Below are 20,100 nucleotides of genomic sequence, written 5' to 3' on the forward strand. Positions count from 1 at the left end.
GGCATAGCCATAGACTTCAGGAGTGCCATCCGGTGACTATCTGCTGCATACAGTCTGAATCTAACTAATGTGTGTTTATAATGGGAATGTATGAGAGTGAGAATGGCATGGAAAAGAATCAGCTTGATATCTACACAGGTTTTTAAATTATTGACAAGCAAAGTGATCAACACAAAGCTACCAAATGTGAAACATGGTAGGATTGCTATGGGAGATTTCTTGAAGTTTTGAAGGTCATACATGAAATTTACTCTTGGTATTATCAATCAACCACAGTATTAAATATTTCAACAAATTGTGGTCGTTTTGCATGTTCAATTTGTGTTGATGAGGTAATAGATTTATGTGTGAATGTATATATTAGTGTGTGTGTGTGTGTATGTGGGGTTCAGTATACAGCAATAGATTAGATGCACTGTTCTGGTTGCAGAACATGTTTGGTGATCTACAAATACCCATAGACCCCATAGGTGGAGGAGGGTCTATGAAATACCTAAATGAAAAGCATGAACTTGGCACTTTATTAAAAAATGTTTTTATTATGTGACATTTCATACATTGGTCTGATCCAACACTACAATAAGTTGTGTTTTATACTTCATGTAAAGATGACTTTCAAACAGAATCATGAAAAGAGAACATACAATTTATATTCAACACTGATCATAGTTTGAAGCCTGACTTGTTGATACATCTTTCCTAAGTCTTATTCACCACATACGCCCACATGATAGCAAATACATTGTATGATATAACCACATAGTACTCAACAATGCTTAACTGATATTAAAGCTAACTCAGCATGTTCAGTTACTGGATAAGTTGCATAGCATTATCACTAACAACCTTGCATAATTCAAAAACCTTCCCTAGATCAATGATTCAGTTAGTAGATTTAGGATTGTAATTTCTATGTAAAAAAAAAAGAACTCTTTGACACCTGCTTAAGTACCTGACACCATACTTCTAATAGACTTCAAAGATATGTACATCAACTTTATAATCTAGATTGACTTTTGGAGGCTAAAGCCTCTTCCAGTCCCCCCCCCCCCCATCTCCACCCCACCTGAGCGTCACAATTTTGTCATGGTTTGTAAGTTTAGGACAAATCTGTCAAGAGTTCCTGGCTTCTGACACCCAGTATTAAACATGGCTGCATTTGACCAGCTCTACCCTTATGTTACTAGAGTTCAAGAAACTCACAGTATTGCTTATTATAACAAAATTCAATATTACATGTCAAGCAACCCTACCTATCCACCAAAGAGAATATCTGCTATCTGCTGTCTGATTACAGCATCTAGGTATTTGCATAGAGAGAGAGAGGACCCTGGCTAAGATGTCACCTTAATGTTATATACTGGTATACAACTAGTATAACAGAACCGCAAACAGTAACTTGTGAGTGCCAATGTTGGTACTCAGGGTATTTGCATGTCTGGTTGTGTTCTCTGCAACTCTATTTTCATAAGCAAAGGAAGGGAAAGTGCAGAAACTAACATTGCAAGAAAGAAGTGCAAATACCCCTGAGTATCGTGGGGTTGTATATTTCCTGTTTATCTGAAACAAAATTAAGATAATACTATTAAACGTGATGACCTGGGATTGAAATACTAGTAAAGCCCGTTAATAGCATTCTCGCAAACCAGAGCTGCTATTTCTTCCACAACACTGTGAAATAACAAGAAATAACCTCTTGGTGGTGCCGTAAAAGAGGCTGTGGTTTATGACGAAAGGCAGGTAGCCATACTATCCACTAGTTCATGCATGAACTGAGATATTCATTGTGGTTCTTTCATCATTTCCTACTTGTAGAGAGTTATAAAGGGAGAATTAACACTGGTGAGATATTTCAGTCTATGGACAGTATGGCTACCTGTCTTTCGGTCAGTTACTCTTAAAGGCTATGTTTCAATCCCGGGCCATCACATCGGTATTATCATAATAAGAATTACATGGGATTGTTCTTTTGTTGTGAACTTTTTCTATAGCTCTGGCAAATAACCGCATTTCACACCTACATTTTACGTCTTTAAAACATGTTGTGTTCATTTCTATTCATTTCTATGTAAATGATTGCATTGTACATGTGCTACTATTTAAATGTATATAAAGTAATTTATATCATATAAGCTCCTAACATACATGTTTCAGCTTGAGAAGTTCAAATCTTTGTACCTGTAATACATCAAGCCTCACTGAGCCATACGGATTTGTTACCTCACTGAAATGTTCAATCTTTCCAATCAAATTCATATTCATAACACAAGACAGGCCAGTAAAGGTAACATATACATCACTACAGTGAAAACTGAATATGGGAAACGGGCATTTCACTACAGTGGTGCTGTTCTATGGAACAATCTACCCCTATCCATAAGGTCAGCCCTGAACTCATCGATATTTAAAAGACATCTTAAGAATGTCATCTGGTAATGTAATTGGATATACACTGTGCCTCTGTAACATTTTGTCTAAGTTTGTCCATTTTTTGTTTATTTTTCTGTCTACATAATCTTGCAAACAGGTTCCATTATGAGAACACTGTTTCAGCACTGAAATAGTGTCTGTATATGAAAGATTAATAAAAAAAATAAAATAAAAAGATAAACCACAGGATCAATTATGAATAGGCCATTTCAGACTGCAAACAGGTAATTGAGAATACAGCGCCCTCACTCATATTGGGGGTATCATCACCTCATAGTACCATTTCTTTAGAGCTCTGTCCCTTGGTATTCTGTAGAAGTGTATATCAGGGATGTTTTTTGTTTTGTTCAGACATCGAGGAAAGCAGCAGTACTGTATGATTAACCAAGTAATCTATAACCATGTATACCCCAAGGTACACACAGACAGGAAGTAGAGCGCCACCAAGGTACACAGACAGGAAGTAGAGCGCCACCATGGCAAATTTTGGAAAGGCCTATTCTGCCTTTAGAAGACTTTACATGATGTCATATAAATTGACATAAGATTTCTAGGTCTACTTAATTATTAGATAACTAGAAATAAACACAAAATAATGCTTGTATTCTGATCGGGATTAATGACCTCTGAATGCTGTGGTACATGTAACTATGACATTATAGATGTGGAAACAGGTGCATGACATAATGAAATAATTTATTATGATAAATATGGAAATTATATTAAGTTTTTATCCAGATTGGGAGGTATTCCTGACTTTATTGTGAGATTCATTATTTGTTTCAAGAGTATAATAATGGTAATGGTCCAACTGACCCTTAACTTTTTTCTAAGACACAAAAATGACAAATTTCAATTTTTTCAAACAATTGCAAATTGTTTCTCCTAAAAGTAGTAACTTTTGTAGATTGATCGAAACATGAGATGCTTGAGGGAAGTGTATACTTTTTTTGACCATCAAAACTATCAATTTGAATGTCTTATAAAATTGAGGGAAATGACAAAATAAATTGCTGTTATGGTAAAAAAGTAAATCTGAGCTGCAAGGTTTTCATTAAGAAATTTACTTTAAACATATGCATACTACAAAGGTATGTATAGATATGTATTGGAACTGCAATTTGACACTGTGTGTCAGGGATCAAAACTAAGCATGCTTTCATTGAAGGTTCTACATTATGTCAAAATATTCATTGGAAGTTGCAATATCAGTTTCTTTCCCCTCACCCTACCTGTCTAGTTTGGACTACATCAAAGTTAAGGTGTTAACTGGAAGCATCAATATCATTCCCCCTCCCCTCCCTGCTCCCCTTATAATTTTGTGCTGTGACAAATCAAGGTGCAAATTGAAAAGCCATACCCCCCCCCCCCCCAACACTTTGGGCTATATCTCAGTCAATGTTCCCATTGGAAGCAACGAAGGTACCATTTATCAGCCACTGCCACACCTCCCCCCCCTCCCACCATCCCCACTCCTACCCCACAACATTTTGAGTCACATCACGATCAATGTCCCACTACAATGTTAGCATAGTGGATTGTCTGTAATTTGATGTGGATTTTCTAGATGTGGCTAAATAATAATAATAATAATAATAATAATAATAATAATAATGCCGCCAATTAGGCCTAACAAAAAAAATTGTGTGGTTCCATGCTTTATTGTTTTTATATATATTTTTTTTCATATGTGAGTGTCTAGTTCAGGTAGTTATGTTTTCTGTTGTTTTCCATCTGGTCTCTACATGTGTTATTGGTTTCTTCTCATCCGATATGTACAGTCATTACAAGTTGGAAGAACAGTTTTATATTGTCTTTATAAGTTGATGTCAGTTTTCGCATCCACTATTTCTTGTGAGACTTCATAGTTTCCATCGTTTATTATTTTTTTCTCAAATACGTAGGGTTGGCAGTGAAAAAACTAGGTGGGGTTGGATAACCGGAACCAAACAATTTTTTTAGGCCTTAGTACAATTTTATTTACTGCATTCTCTGACAGCAGCACCTAGTTCCTCAACTATATTGCTTTTTGTCTAGCAGCCTTGAACTTGGACACTCTTTTTGGTGGGGCATTATCTTGCAGTACTGATGGTTCTTCAGGTAGCGTGGCCAATGACCTTGGTTTATTTCTTTCAACTATTGTCCCTGAAAATGCCTGTAGGAAAAAAAAATTAAGAGAATGTATGTTTCATTGTAACACCTGTGATAAAACCTGTATTTCCAGGCTAACAATATCGATAGTGTAATAAACTTTCATCAAACTCTAGTATGCAGCAGAACAGTATAAAGTGTGATAGTTCAATCAATTACAATACATTGCAGGGTTGAGCAATACAGTACAGAAACAAATACAACAACTTTATTACAATACATACTAAGAAGAAGAGAGCCAGAAGTAAGGAACAAATGTAATAGTAGTGTACTGTGTTGTAACTATGGTGTGGTAAATTACAATACAGTAACTAGTTAAGCATAAAAGAGCATGGTTAGAACAGCACTGAACAGCACTGTATAGCACATCCAGCCACGCAGTACAGTAACATGTGGTACTGCACAGAACTATATAGCAGAGCAATGGTACAGTAACAGTACTGCACAACACTGTATAGCACATCCAGCCACAGCACAGCTACGGTACAATAACAGTACTGAACAGCACTATATATAGCGCAGCTATGGTACAGTAACAGTACTGCACAGCACGGTATAGCACATCCAGTCATGGTACAGTAACAGTACTGCACAGAACTATATATAGCGCAGCTATGGTACAGTAACAGTACTGCACAGCACTGTATATAGAACAGCAATGGTACAGTAACAGTACTCCACAGCACTGTATAGCACAGCAATGGTACAGTACTAAGTGCTGCACAGCACTGTATAGCACATCCAGCCATGGTGCAAAATACTACTGCACAGCACAGTGTAGCTATGTAGTAAAAGTATTGAAATGCCTATACAAAGTAGTATATCAGCATCAATATGGTCTCTCTTGACACTGTTGATGTTTTGTTTACTCTTATAAAACGTTGTCATTCATTTTCAATGTACCAGTATGTTTATGTTCTGTAGAATTCAACACAATTACACAAATATATGTAGTACGCCTGCTTCATTATGGTCTCTTGACACCTTGATATAGTTTTTACTCTGGTAAAATATCTGTTATTCAACATACCAGTATGTCTACATTTTCTACACTAATAAACACAACAATTGACAATTTATAGTTCAACTTACTGTCATAGGTGCAGACATCACTGGTCTCATTGGCATTTTCTCTTTCTTTTGCATTTTGGAAGATGTAACGCCAGTACTGTGTTTAAGTATAGATTTAGGACTGACATTATGTTTAATGACTTCTTTCACACTCTGTACTACTACCCCTTCCTCCTCTTCTTCCCTCATCTTATTCCCAAAATGTTTATAAATATCCCTAGGACTTTCCAGCCTTGGTGAGTCTTCAGGTGTTGATTTGTCATCATTTTCCTATATAAGCAAAAAATTCAAATTGTAGTATGGTACTAGGATCAAAACATAACAGACAGTAACCACACAAAATCTCAACATATTATACTGAGATATTAAAAGTAGGACCAAAAATCACATTTTTGAAAACATGACCAAAGTCTAGATGCTTCTTGGAAAATTCCTACCATGACAAATCTGCCCTTTAGTTTTTGAGTTTATAAGTTTTAAATAACAATCCCAATTTTCAACAAAATTTCACATCAGCTAATATTTCACAAAGAGACATCCCAAGTACTGTCCCTACAAATTACAAAGACGATAATCCCAGGAATTTTGTACTTTAGGTCACACACACACACAGACACACATACATACACATACACATAGACATAGACACACACAGACACACAGACACACACATACACATACACATACACATACACATACATACATACATACACACACACACACACACACAACACACACACACACACACACACACACACACACACACACACACACACACACATACATATAACATAGACAACTTTTAGTTCAATCATGCTAAAAAAAATAATTCATATTGCTATCATAAACAGTAGTATGTAAGTAACAGTGGAATTGTCAGATACTATTAAATGTGAAGTACTGTCTCTATATATCGTTAAATCTTTTGTACTTCTGACCCAACCTGACTAGATTGAAGTTATGACTATATAATTATAATTTGTTAAAATATAGATTACTATGAACATCACCTTCCACCACATTTATATACATTAATTTTGATATTTTCCATAAAATTCTCTTAAAATATTCATCTAGTTTGAATTTATGTATTCTCTTTTGTGTTAAAGATCAATAGTTTACGGGGAAACAGGGACAAAGTGATGAGATAAAAATGACATGATTAACATCACTTTAATAAAGTGACATCAGCATGAAAGGGTACCAGATGGTGACACTCTATGAGCTATACTGTGGTTACTCATCTTATTTGCAAAACTAAACTCACATTTGTGTTATGTTATTTGTATTCTGAATATTGAGGTGATCAAATTTTATACGCTGCCTTTTACAACACTGTAACCTAAAAAGAAGGTGACTGACCAGACAGAATCAATAGATGTGAAGATCAGCTGATTACAAAATGACTGATGTTACCATGGTAACCACAGCTTGATACATTACCATGACAACAATAGCTTACCTCTTCTGAATCTTCGTCAATTGATGTTAGGGAAGGTATTTTTGTATGTGTAAATAAGATAGTTTTGTTGATGTCATCGGCGTCGTCATCACTTTCACCAATCACCTCTGGTTCATCTTTCCATTTGACATGTTTTCTCTGTCTCTCTTCACGTTGAGGTAGGGAGTTAGGTCTCGGTATCCGACAGTTGTTCATATCTTCTTCCTGCTCCTCTTCCTCACTTTCATTAAAGTCTGACAACCTGGATAGTGAAGTGCATTATGGGTAAAATAAATTTGCATATCTTTAAAGTGCATTGTGGGTAGGACACTATATTGGTAACTGATAATGGTTCTTTGACTTCTGCAACTACCATCAACAACATATGAAGACCCCCTGCATTGTACAAAGAGATTATCATTTAAAAAGATATTGCGATACACACATAAACTCTCTCTTATCACAGCCAGACAGTGGTGCGTCATGTAGGCCATTCCATTAATATGTAGGGTATTCTCTAACTTGATATATGACATTGTCAGGATTATTTCCAAATTATTCTGCATCCCATAATATTTCTTGAACAGTGATTTGAACAACTTTTGTTGGTATTTTATTCTTTGACCAGGTGATTGTGATGTAAAAAAAATAATTGCATGTATCCACATCCAAAGTGATAAGATCTTTTCCTACACATGCTATGACTAGATAATAACATACACTGCTGTTGAATGTCACTTTCCCATACATGATACACAATGATTGCCCAGTTTAATAAATTTCTGTGTATAATATGTCAACTAGCATTTTTAATATTTTAGTATTCAAAGAGAAGTATCACTTCTAATTTAATAATTCCCTGATAATTTGACCCTGTATCATTACCTTGATCAAAAGTATTGTGAATGTATTTATTTATTTCTACATTGATTTATTTTAGCTGAATAAGTGCAAAACATTTTTTTCAGTGAAAATAACTAGCAATATGCAAATTAAATTGAGTTGTAAGAAATAATTTGATTTGAAATACACAGGTTATAACACACAAGCAGTTCAAAGATTTTAGCTTTGAGCTTTCACTCTGTCTTGGTCGACGATCCTCACCAGAATGACAAATTCCATAGTTACAGCTGACCACTTACTGTGCATCATAATCTACATGTAAGTCGTTTGATTTAAGCTGATGGACAGTTTTGGTCAATGAAATAATTTAAAAGTAGTCTCTAATTCTCCTTGCACTGACTGCCAAAATATAGTGTGTCACATAATAAAACACCATTCCACTCTTGAAATTTTCCACATGTCAACAAAACGACATTCACAGTCTATATACTGCCAACATCTACTAAATTTACTAACTTTGCTAATTCATCTAACTCTTCTTCTTCAGCCTCTAGTGCATCAAGCCTGGCCCATAGCTCTTCTTCTGTTATTTTGTGTCTCCTAGCAACTGTTTCTTGTCTCATCCTTTCTTCATCTTCCTCTGCTTCTTTCAACTTCTTTCTTTCTTCTTGAATCCGTTTTTCTTCTTTTTCCTTAGCCTTCTCCGTTGCTTTCTGTTGGAATTGTTTCCTTCTGTTCTCTGTTAACAAGGAAAAGTTTCAGTAGTTTCAGAATTTACATCAATTATTAGAATACAATTCTTATTTTTCTATAGAATGACACCAAAAACTATAATTACCAATGAACTAACAGAGTTAAAAAAAAAATCTTGGAAGGGAAATCCCAAATTTTTGTTGATGTCTCGTTAGCATCCCAAATTTGGGATTCATATCCAAGAAATGTTTTGCCTCTGAGAGTAGAAACTTTCACTAGTAACTATGAAGCCAAAGTCCATGAACATCATTCTTGCAAAAACAAGAACATTTTTTGAAAAAAAGAGAAAGTTTTGAATAATTTGACTGCTGTAGTTACAACAGTGTTCTTATATTTCCCTTACTGACTATTGTAAATCTCTAATCAGTTACATGGAGTGGTAGTAATGGTGACTTTGACAAGTCATATACTAGTTACTTCACAGAAATAAATCAACCATTGACATGATTCAGAAAAAAACCGAGAGAAAATACACATATGTGGGCTGGACCTGTCAAAATTATTGACTGATAGCTATAGGTGTTTCTATTGTCAAATCCAGTTTTACATGAGTACCAAGTATTAGTTTTCACATTGGAGATTCACGACAAACTATTGTCACAAACATGTTTCAATGATAGATAATCATGATATTTACATTTTGTGTTTTTGAGATCTGTTAGTTTATCTACCCATTTTTAAAACCATATGGAATATTAAAGTATTTTCTGTCTGAGTGAAACATTTTCATCACATGTATTGTTAATCAAATCAACAGCCATATGTTATCTATATAAAAGTCATTCACACACTGTAAACCTACAGATTTTCATCACTACAAATTTTGTGATTTGCATTCGTCAGCTAGTTCACAAAGACTAGTGTAGGCAAATTCCTGGCACACTGTGTTTATGTATAAGATGGCATTTTAGCCACTACTTATTTTAACGTTTTTGTTTTCAAGTGAAATAGGCAAAAATACGTCTTCAGCAAATGTTTCTTGGCCTAGTTTACAGTAGTACCTTTATTGAAAGTTGTTTATACAACAGATGTTAAAAGCAAAGGTTTATTATCAATGTTTATATGGTTGTATCAGCATTTTCAAATGGTGAAACCAAACCCACAACTAGCCTAGAGCCAAAGCGTATCCATTTCAACACTTTCTTCCTCTACAAGGAAAGCAACGAAGTTAATACACTTAGATTCAAGGCTATGTAGAACCAAATAATCACAGCACAGTGCAGAATAGATCGAATGCACCACACACAACCACCAATCTTGTGCAAGATAAATTAGATAGGAATGATGTAAATTGTTTATTAATTCAAAATGGCTCCAAAGTCCCAAGGCAGACAATTATTTCCACTTGTACAGTTCATACATTGTACTTATGGAATCATGTATTCTGTAATTCCTTAGACCAAAACACTTTTCATTGTCTCACTTTACATCATATGACTATACTGAACACTTTTATAAGAATGAAATATCCTCACCTCTCCATTTTCTTTCCTGTACTTCATCGTATGGTTCATTAATATCTACAACACCCTGTGCACCGACTTCTTTAGTGATTTCATCAGTAAATCCAACTCTGGATTCTATCAATTTTTTTTCTTCAATAACTTTCTTTAGATTGTCATCAACATCTGAAAAATAAATGAATATTTGATTTCTATAATTTCTATATCAGTTTTTCATTGCAAGGACTACTAACTATTAAAGTTTGCGTAATTATAATAATAATAATCTTTATTTATACTGAATAGTTCCTTAAGTATAAAACACTTATCTCCCAAGAAGTCCAGTGAGGGCCATCCCTGATTCTAATGTGACTACAATGACAGTCAATCAGATTTTTTAAAAAACACTTGATTTCATGTGTCTGAGTATTAAAGGCTAAGATCAAGAATTTCTTTGTTCACAAAATACTACAAATTGAGCAAAACAGGATGTATTGCAAAACCATTGTCTTCATCACCTACATCTACATGTAGCAACCTTTGAAACTCACGATATATCAACACATTATCCATAGATGATACAAATTTGAACTCACAGCCTTTTCTCCTCTGTACAATTTCACAAGCTTGTTTTGCAGACCTTTCTGCAAACCAATTGTCACCAAGCAGTACAAGTATTTCATTGGTATGGACCATCTTACCTGGCATAAAAGCCAGTGATCCAAATGGAACCTGGAATTCAAAACAATAATGTGTTACAATAGATTAGAGCTCTCTACTTTCTTATTTAGATGGTGTGATTACATCTCTAAGATTTCATCAAACAATAGTGTGTTACAATAGATTAGAACTCTCTACTTTCTTATTTAGAATAACAAAATAGTGTGATCACATCTCTAAGATTTCATCAAACTTCCGGAAGGTAATTTACATTTGTTAAAAAAAAATATTTAAAAAATGTACATGTTAAACTCCCACCATGATAAAATATTTTGAGTAGCAGCTGCAGGTAGATATCACCAAACTTGATTAATGAATGAAAGTACTTTCTTGATTTCTGTATATATATATATTTCTACTAATTTGTGGTGTGGTAAAAGACAGAAGAATTATAGAGTGAAAGTAAATGCTGTATGTCATTTCAATAGATCACATCCCTGACATCATGAAGTGTTGTTAAAAACCAGGTCTAGGAATGACTTTTTATCTTACTGGACATGTTATTCTTTAGAATACTTTGTATTTATAGTTATTTTGTATTCAAATTCCAGGAAAATATACATTGTATATATTATGTTACAATCTAACTTAGTTTATTCCTACCATCTGTTTCTTTGTACCATTTCCTGATATTGTACAGGAACTTACCATAATGTCATGGGATACTTTGTCAGGCAATGTCTGCAATCTGTCATGCAATGCCTCATAGTCTGTACTAAACTTCTCCCTGTGAAATATGGTAAATATGAAAGAAACACATTTTTTATGACAGAAAAGTTGCTTTTTTCACAAGAACATGTTGTTTCCAGTAAAACTAATTTAGTATGTGTAATACATTGCTTTTACATAACTTTCGTGGGATTGCAATGTTTGTGGGGTGAATGCAAGTTAATGGCAAATCAAGTGGACTACTTTTTTTTAACGTACCAGTGATCCAGCAATAGTACAATATGTGCTGAGTCAACTATCCACCCCCACCCCCATCCTATCCCCCATACCTAAGTGCTATAGTTATGTCTATGATGTCCAAATGAATCTATATTTCTGAAATATCATTTGAAAACAACAAAGTAAAACGTAAACAATTTATGCATGTTATCTGAGCTTTTTTAAAATAGAAGGTCAAAAGTTCATTTTTGAATGACTTTTATTTGCTATTTTTATATCACTTCCGTGACTTGTATCCAGTACATATCTGAAGACAAACTATTTACATTTCTATCAGATTTCAAATAAGTGTAAATATTGTTTTGTTAAATTTTGTCAAAATCTACTTACCACTGTTGAATCCTTTGGTTACAATCATCTATCACTTTTTGTTGTTCTTCTCTTAGCCTCTGTATTTGTGACGGGTCCATGGTTTTAAGTCTGAGTAGATGAAAAATCTGACAACATACGACAGTGATTGTAATGGTATACACTTTTAGTCTTCAAGTTCAAAAAACATGTGACACTGCTATCGTAGCATCAATTTACAAGTTCACTCAGCTCGCGCACAATTAAAACTCGTGAAAACTCGAGTGAGGATGTCAGTGTTTAGTTTACATGGGTAATCATGATCTAAGCCCACCATCGGACTGTAACATGATGCTTACAATATTGATGTACGATCGACATCTCTTCTTTCATATTAATCTGCATGTTCTTTAAAATTTCCTTTCCCTGTTGTATGGCGGCGCACTTCTACAACCATTGATACAAACTATATTTTGATTGGATGCCACTTTTGAAAGGCAAAGATTTGACCAATTGAAATTGTTGTAACATCAATGCTGACATTAACATTAAAGATGTCTGCGCCCATGTGCCTTCGAAATTTTCTCCGATTTTCTTCTGTTCCACGGCTTTTGTCAACATCGAGATGTAAAATTAGGTAAGCTTCTTATTTGGTCATAAGTACCGTTGAAAATTGAATGTGTACAATATAGATGTGGCGTCAGTGTGAGCTTGGAGGAATTCCTCCAAGGTGTGAGGTTGTTTGCGTCAATATAACTGTGCATGTTGATTTCACGCAGCACAGTGATTCACACGATGGAAGTATCACTTCTAAGTTCCATGATCGTACTATTTTGCGGAGGAAAGGCACCTTGGCAATGACCACCTCCATATCGGATGCGATCATGCAAATTGGATGTGTTGTTAACAACAGCCACACAGTAGTAACTATTGTAACGCCTACCATTAGAATAGTTTTTTCTAAATTTCTGGAAACCGTGACTTTTGTCGCTGATGTCAATACAATCAATATCAATAGATTGAATTTATGAGAACATTCTGAACAAAAAAAATAAATTGCACGAGATTTCTTGAAAACCCAGATGATCATGTCACAGTGGCCATTTGTTGTGAATGATTCAAATCAGTTATGGCATTACTAGGGGTAGCCCTAATCACCTCATAACCCTCACTCCTTGAGTCATTTGCTTGAATACAAATATGTATTTGATGTGGAGAGCTTCATGATGTGGTAACCAAGACAAGTCTGTGGACTAATGTTGTACAATAAATTCATTGTTCTACATTCAAAAATAAAATACATAAAATGTAGGAAATCAAAAGTGAAATGATAAATAACAAATTTAAAATTATCAAAATTCACCACATATGTTTATCTCATATTTGTGGTCTAAAACATTCAATCATAAAACTAACCAAATAAACTTTCCTCTCTCTCACCACAATTCTTAGATTTAGCTATGAATTCATAGTTAGTTAGAATCAGTGCTATCACAGTAAACTGATAACACTGTGTAATCAATAATCATGAATTATTTTTATTAATTATATTTTTTTTTTTATTTTTCAGGATATTGTCATCACATTCAGTCCTCACACACAGAAAGCAGTCATCACTACCACCAAGACAGGCTCACGTTGAAAGTGATATAACTGAAGATAATTTAGAATTTACTATTGATTATGCAAAAGTTAGGAACATTCTGCAACCAAGTCCTCTTAAAAATGAACCCTGGCCAGTAGAGAAATGGACACCAAGAAGTAAAAGATGTGGAATTATTGCTATCAAGTTAGGAATGATGCCAATGTGGACAAAAACAGGAGAACGTGTACCAGTGACGTTACTACAGGTTGGTTTCTATCTTTTACACGGTCACATTTCACACCAGTCCAAGTCAGAAATCCAAAACACCTTTTACTGTACATGTTTGAATAGAAAGATTCACTGCCACATTTCACACCAGTCTGAGTCAGAAATCCAAAACACCTTTTCCTGTACATGCTTGAATAGAAAGAAAGATTCACTTATTCCTCAGACAATGCCATAATGAAATCTCTTACCATTCAACAAGCAAAGACAATTGAAGAAAATGCTAATTGTTCCAAACAAAGTGTCTGCATTGTATATGGTTCTCGACAGATTGTTATCAATACTTAGAAGCATTGTGATGGTTGCTTTTCATCAGATAATTGAACAGCACTCCTAGTGGCCAAACTGTACAATCTTTTGTTTAAATGTGACTTACTTTATGTTAGATTGTGAAATACAGTTGTGGTCGGTGCTCTGATACCCTGCGGATGTAGGAGAGTGTATTGGCCACCATTGACTGTATTTTACTGTCTTAATGTTTGAGAGTCAGTGTAAGTTTCAAGGAAGTATGAACATAAAGTGGCACAATCAGTCTGTTTACGTCAGCTACTTTTTATTTACAGTTACAAGATTGTAATGTAATTGACTACAGACCTCCAGAAGAAACCAATGAGAAATATGGACATCTTTATGTTGGTGCAAAGAATGCGGCTCCATTTCATGTAAGTTTCACAAAGCATGGTTGTACAGATTCAGATGATAGCAAGTTATACAGCCTTGTCTAGTAAGCCTTGGCTTTTGTTGCAAAAAAAAGAAAAAGTTATGGTATACGCTAAACCAGTGTACCCTCTAAGCCAATTTGACGCGCCACTGACGCGCACAATTTCTAGTGGCGCACCAAAATTTGGTATTCTCCTATCTATTACTATGTGATGACTCGCAAGAAATGCCAGTTTTTCTCATTTTGACTCACAACAAGACTTGGCTATCATTAGAAGGCACATTTGCTCGCCAGTATTTCTCTGCTTTACAATGTGAACTGACTTTCTGTTGTTGGTCTTCTTGTTGAAGCATAGCAACTCACTGACTAGTGGTCAAACTGACTGACTAGTGGTCAACTGACTGACTAGTGGTCAAACTCATTGACTAGTGGTCAAACTCACATGGTCAACTACTGACTAGTGGTCAAACTGACTGACTAGTGGTCAAACTGACTGACTAGTGGTCAACTGACTGACTAGTGGTCAAACTCACTGACTAGTGGTCAAACTCTGTATACAACATACAAGCTTATACTATATATATGATTTCATTATGAGAATATGTTCTATTCCATACCTGTATGTCATGAGTTGTAAATACACAATACTAGATATGAAATGAGGGTATGAACTGTTAATGTAGTGACTAGTAGTAGTGACATCACTATACGAAAAGTCATAATTGACTACGTCTTTTCACCTGGGGTAAAACTTGAGCCGAGGATGTGTAAATGTGTATGAGACAAAGTTCCACCTTTGACTTAATTTACCCCCAGTGATCTCTCACCTGGAGGTTGTAGACAGTCAAAAGTGTCACTTCATCTCGTACTACCCCTTGCTTGACAGAGATGGTAGTTAGGTGGGTCACAGGTAGAGTAAAGGTTGGGTAAAGGTGGGTAAATTAGATTTTTCATGTAGTACATTGCTGTTTGTGGACTGGACTGAATTAAAGCCTGTCAAATATTAATTTTCTGATCACATGATATCAGTGACAAGTATTCCATTTTTTTCATCAGATCCATGATAAAGAGTATGCAGATATATTCAAGAAAGCTTGTGTCCCTATCAAACAGAGACTGATCAAATTTAGAGTTACTGACAATGCCAAGATACAGCCAGGTAATGTACAAATATATTGAAACTTTCAGATTATAATATTCCTGTCAGGGATCATTAGGATTTGCTATTTTAAGTAGTATTTATATTTCTTAAATTTAAAATTATGTTAGTTTAATAGTTACTTCTGTAACTATCAGAGACATTGCATAAGAGTTGACCAGAGTTTTCACATTAGATGTATGATGATACAGAAAAACTGTCAAGTATCTACTTGTTTTATTCTGTATGTGGATGAATGTTTAACAAATGATAAAAACTCTATGGTTGAATGGTTAAGAAAGACTTGGTCGTATTTGGTACATTGCTGGGTTGATTCCCAGTTCAAGATTTGCTTACCAGTTCAAGCTTTGACCCACCCTTGTGTGTTAGAGTACCTAGTTGTGTAAATGGGTACAGTGTTTTTGTTAAGGGTAGTATAAAGTAGGCAAAATCTACCTGACTTCCACAGTCATTTTACCAGGGTTCCCCACCAAAATCATGGCATAATGTATAGGAAAGTATACCAGTTTTACTAGATTCCCCACTTCCTGTTTAATACTGGGGTTTCTTAGCAAAAACACTGCCTGGTTAGATATGATTGTTATTTGACGAATGTTATCATATTTGCTAAGTAGTAATAAGGAATTTATGCTCCCCAGAGAGTTAATGAAGTATATAAATTGTCATTGTACAATCACAGGTCTGTGTCAGATGTAGTAATTCTGCAGCTTGTGTAGGACTGTTTGGGAAGAGGCTGTGAAAAATGCACATTATTGTTTACATCAGTTTTATTAATATTGTCTATGTTCATTCTGACAGGTACACCTCTATATGCTGCACATTTTAGACCAGGAATGTATGTAGATGTCTCGGCTAAATCGTAAGTAGTTTAAAAAGATTCAGAATTTTACATAACAGAATTTGTTCTACAATTTGTTATAAAATCAAACCAAATCAAACTTTGCTTTGGAAAACTAAACAGTTTTAAAAAAAACAAAAAAACAAAGATGACATGTGTAAAGATCATGCAATTTTCAAAAAAGGCAGACTTTTAGATATATGTAATTTTTTGCATTGCATCATTTGCTAATGATTTAATGTAGAGATAAAGACATTACCATCTGGAATTATAGAAGATGAGTATAATTAATTGTTGAAATCATTATTTTTTGACAGAATTGGTCATGGTTTTCAAGGTGTAATGAAAAGATGGGGAATGAAAGGTCAGCCTGCATCTCATGGTCAAACTAAAACACATAGGAAAGTTGGTGCTACAGGAAGTCAAGTAAGTTACTATCTAGGCTTGAAGATATTTGATAGCATTTTGGATTGTTACAAATTACTTGGATATTTTAAATCTCCCTCAATAACTGATTTATTCACTAATTTTTGCCTTAGAACTCAATATTTTTTGTGATTTCACAAAATACAACGGTCATTAAACCCAGGTCAGAAAGTCCTCTAAACTAGTAGTATGTTTTGCAATGACTATTAAACTATTCCAACTGAACTGAGGAGGAGGAGGGAGAGGAGGGATGACCAGAAAAGAAGGGGAACTTTACAGATAATGTTAACATAATTTGACTGTTTGTGTTTTTTGAAAGAAGATGCCATGTTTAAGCTAAATGTGTAATTAATTTTAAGTAAACAATATCATCACAGATTATCATTGTATCAAAACTCAATCATATCATCTTTCTTGTCACTGTCAGGGTGTTGCTAGGGTAATGAAGGGTAAACGTATGGCAGGCCAGATGGGTAACAGACTACGAGTTGAATTGAAGTTAAAGGTAAGTCTACGATCAGAAAGAACTGTCAGAGAACTGTTAATGGTACCTTATGGCTAAATCATTCTTCACCAGAATTCCATGATGAAAATCATTTGAAATCATTACAGACTAGAGTCAAAATTATGAATATTTATGAGAAGGCAAACATTTTCAACATAAAAATATGGTTTATTTGCATAAATATATATATATTTACATAATTTGCATATTAGATTTTAATTACGAGATGTTGACATCCATTTATAGATATGGAGGGTGAATACAAGATATAATATTCTATATGTGCAAGGAACTGTGCCGGGATATTACACATCATTTGTTGTTGTGAAGGACTCCAAAATAGCAACAAATGAAAATCCACCTTTTCCGACATACATGCCAGATCTTGAAGAGGAAATTCCAGAAGATTTGTACGATGACAATATATTCAGTTTTGAGGACAATAGTGTTACATTTGAAGAGGAACGAGATAAATAGATCTACAAGAACTCATTTGAATATTGATGATGTCATGAACAAGGATGTGACTGGTTGAGTGACAATTTGCTGACAGTAAAATGTGCTGATGAGTTTGGAAATTATGTACCCAGTGTTTGATACGGCTAAAAAAGGATCATTGATAAACTCGGTCAACATTACAAGATATGCAAATGACCATGTCATTATGTACCCAGTGTTTGATACGGCTAAAAATTGATCATTGGTAAAGACAGTCAACATTACAAGATATGCAAATGATCATGTCATTATGTACCCAGTGTTTGATACGGCTAAAAATCGATCATTGGTAAAGACAGTCAACATTACAAGATATGCAAATGACCATGTCATGTACCTTTGTGTCATTGGAAACAGTTGTAAAATTTCATGTCTACCAGCAGAAAACAACTTGAGGTTTACAGATGACCCTGATTATGTATAGTAGGTTGGTTGGAGTATCATCCCAAAGATGGCCCTGATTATGTGTAATTTGGTTTGAGTATTGTTCCTGAGATTTGAAATGGACAAACGTATATACATGTACATACTTTAAGACATGTAAATTTCCTTTTTTTTGTCAACTAGCAATCATGACAGATATGGCCCTTGTCATATGGAGATGGAGTTTGCACATCTACATTCAATCAATCATTGTTGTTGTTGTTGATGGTGTCCACTAATAACTGTGTATAGGAGAAATAAACAATAGTGAAAACTAACTGCATGAAAGTTTTACTGTGTATGAAAATATTGAAAGATGATAAGTGTGTAACTGTTGTTGATTTCCAAGTCTTCTGTCATTGTTCAGATGCAAGGATTTGTTATGTAGGTACTGACTGGATATAGACAATAAATATAGCTTAAGTTATGTACAAATGTACTGACGAGATATAGACAGTACATGTAGCTGATGTCAGTATGACAGACAATAAGGTCACCAAGTGATGACTTCAAGAAAGTACTTGTAACTCAGATTATCATGAAAGAAATCTTGTCAATAAATGTCAGCAATCTTAGTCATTTCTTTCCAATGTACATAGGGTTTCTTTATGTCTTTTCATGTGATTGTTACAGTACCTAATAATAAGTATTTGAGAGAGAGGGAAATCTAAATTGAAATGAGTGTGTGGACTGTATCACTTTTTTATGAGGAGGAAATTAGACAGACAAAATAAAGCTCCTATAAAAAAAGATGTGTGCATGTTTCATTATCTGCTGAGCATATCTTGTAGTCACACAAGAAATATTAGAAGGTACTTTGTAAAAGTTGATGTACCTGCATTATTGATAGCGCCCTCTAGTGATGAATTGCTGCAGTAAGCTATGATGGATGAATGGTCTGTAAACCTTTATATTTGTGTGACTAGAAAGTTCTCCGGACTTTGGTTCACTAACAAATGACATGTAAATGAAGAATATATCTATTTTTCCTGTGGAACAAGTGGAAATTGTTTGATGACTATGTCTAGGTTGACTGTACTGTTCATGTTGTTCAGTATTCTGTTTTGTAATAGAGTGAACCTCCTCACTCACGATATCAATGCAGTGTAGTCACTACCAATAGATGTTGCCATTAACCAGAGAATGATCATATTGGCTCGACCATAGTCTGATAACTGTCACTAGAGGGAGCTATTTACAATGATGATGGGGTGTAGGTTTATGCGAACTCCTACATTTCCTTCCCAGCTATTATCTATCAAGTATAGGCTCCAACATCTTCATTTGAATATTTCAGAACATCTTTCCCTTTCCAGTTATCATGAATGTTGTTAGCAGGAAACCCCCATGCTTGTAGATTTTCTTTAAAATTAATCATAAAATCATTATTTCTTTATGTAGGAAGGTGATAATTCTACCATGCACAAAACATTCTGATGCAAGATTTTCATTGTAAATAATATCTTTATTAGCAAAAAAATAAAATTAATGAAAAAAAAACATTGTAGAAATATTGATGCACAGTCCAAGTGATATATACACTGTAACACCTCTGCTGTACACCACGTTGTAGACTATTTTTATACAGGAATATGACATATACATTTCTTGAATGATTTTTGAACACCACCAA

General features: G+C 34.5%; 2 protein-coding genes across 2 annotated transcripts; one reads left to right on the forward strand and one right to left on the reverse strand.

Moving 5' to 3' along the window:
• Nucleotides 1-4,447: 4,447 nt before the first annotated feature.
• On the reverse strand, nucleotides 4,448-12,220 carry LOC144437379 (uncharacterized). Its single transcript, XM_078126305.1, has 8 exons — nucleotides 12,130-12,220; nucleotides 11,500-11,578; nucleotides 10,728-10,863; nucleotides 10,165-10,317; nucleotides 8,453-8,675; nucleotides 7,115-7,355; nucleotides 5,674-5,922; nucleotides 4,448-4,585 (listed from the first exon to the last, which is right to left on the reverse strand). The coding sequence occupies exons 1-8, from the start codon at nucleotides 12,207-12,209 to the stop codon at nucleotides 4,448-4,450; spliced, it is 1,299 nt and encodes a 432-aa protein (XP_077982431.1). The 5' UTR covers nucleotides 12,210-12,220.
• A 421-nt stretch (nucleotides 12,221-12,641) lies between these two features.
• On the forward strand, nucleotides 12,642-19,203 carry LOC144437380 (large ribosomal subunit protein uL3m-like). Its single transcript, XM_078126306.1, has 8 exons — nucleotides 12,642-12,724; nucleotides 13,658-13,937; nucleotides 14,521-14,619; nucleotides 15,675-15,777; nucleotides 16,576-16,636; nucleotides 16,933-17,041; nucleotides 17,469-17,546; nucleotides 17,793-19,203. Exons 1-8 carry the CDS (start codon nucleotides 12,642-12,644, stop codon nucleotides 18,021-18,023), a joined length of 1,044 nt encoding a protein of 347 aa, XP_077982432.1. The 3' UTR covers nucleotides 18,024-19,203.
• The last annotated feature ends 897 nt before the right edge of the window (nucleotides 19,204-20,100 follow it).

The sequence above is a fragment of the Glandiceps talaboti genome, chromosome 7 (genome assembly GCF_964340395.1).
Source record: "Glandiceps talaboti chromosome 7, keGlaTala1.1, whole genome shotgun sequence".
NCBI lineage: Eukaryota > Metazoa > Hemichordata > Enteropneusta > Spengelidae > Glandiceps > Glandiceps talaboti.

Coding starts and splice junctions, on each gene's coding strand:
- LOC144437379 (XM_078126305.1), bottom strand. CDS start 12,209: ATGGACCCGTCACAAATACAGAGGCTAAGAGAAGAACAACAAAAAGTG. Junction 11,579..12,129: donor AACCAAAGGATTCAACAGTG/GTAAGTAGATTT, acceptor CATATTTCACAG/GGAGAAGTTTAGTACAGACT. Junction 5,923..7,114: donor TTGACGAAGATTCAGAAGAG/GTAAGCTATTGT, acceptor TTGCTTATATAG/GAAAATGATGACAAATCAAC.
- LOC144437380 (XM_078126306.1), top strand. CDS start 12,642: ATGTCTGCGCCCATGTGCCTTCGAAATTTTCTCCGATTTTCTTCTGTT. Junction 14,620..15,674: donor AGAATGCGGCTCCATTTCAT/GTAAGTTTCACA, acceptor TTTTTTCATCAG/ATCCATGATAAAGAGTATGC. Junction 16,637..16,932: donor GTAGATGTCTCGGCTAAATC/GTAAGTAGTTTA, acceptor ATTTTTTGACAG/AATTGGTCATGGTTTTCAAG.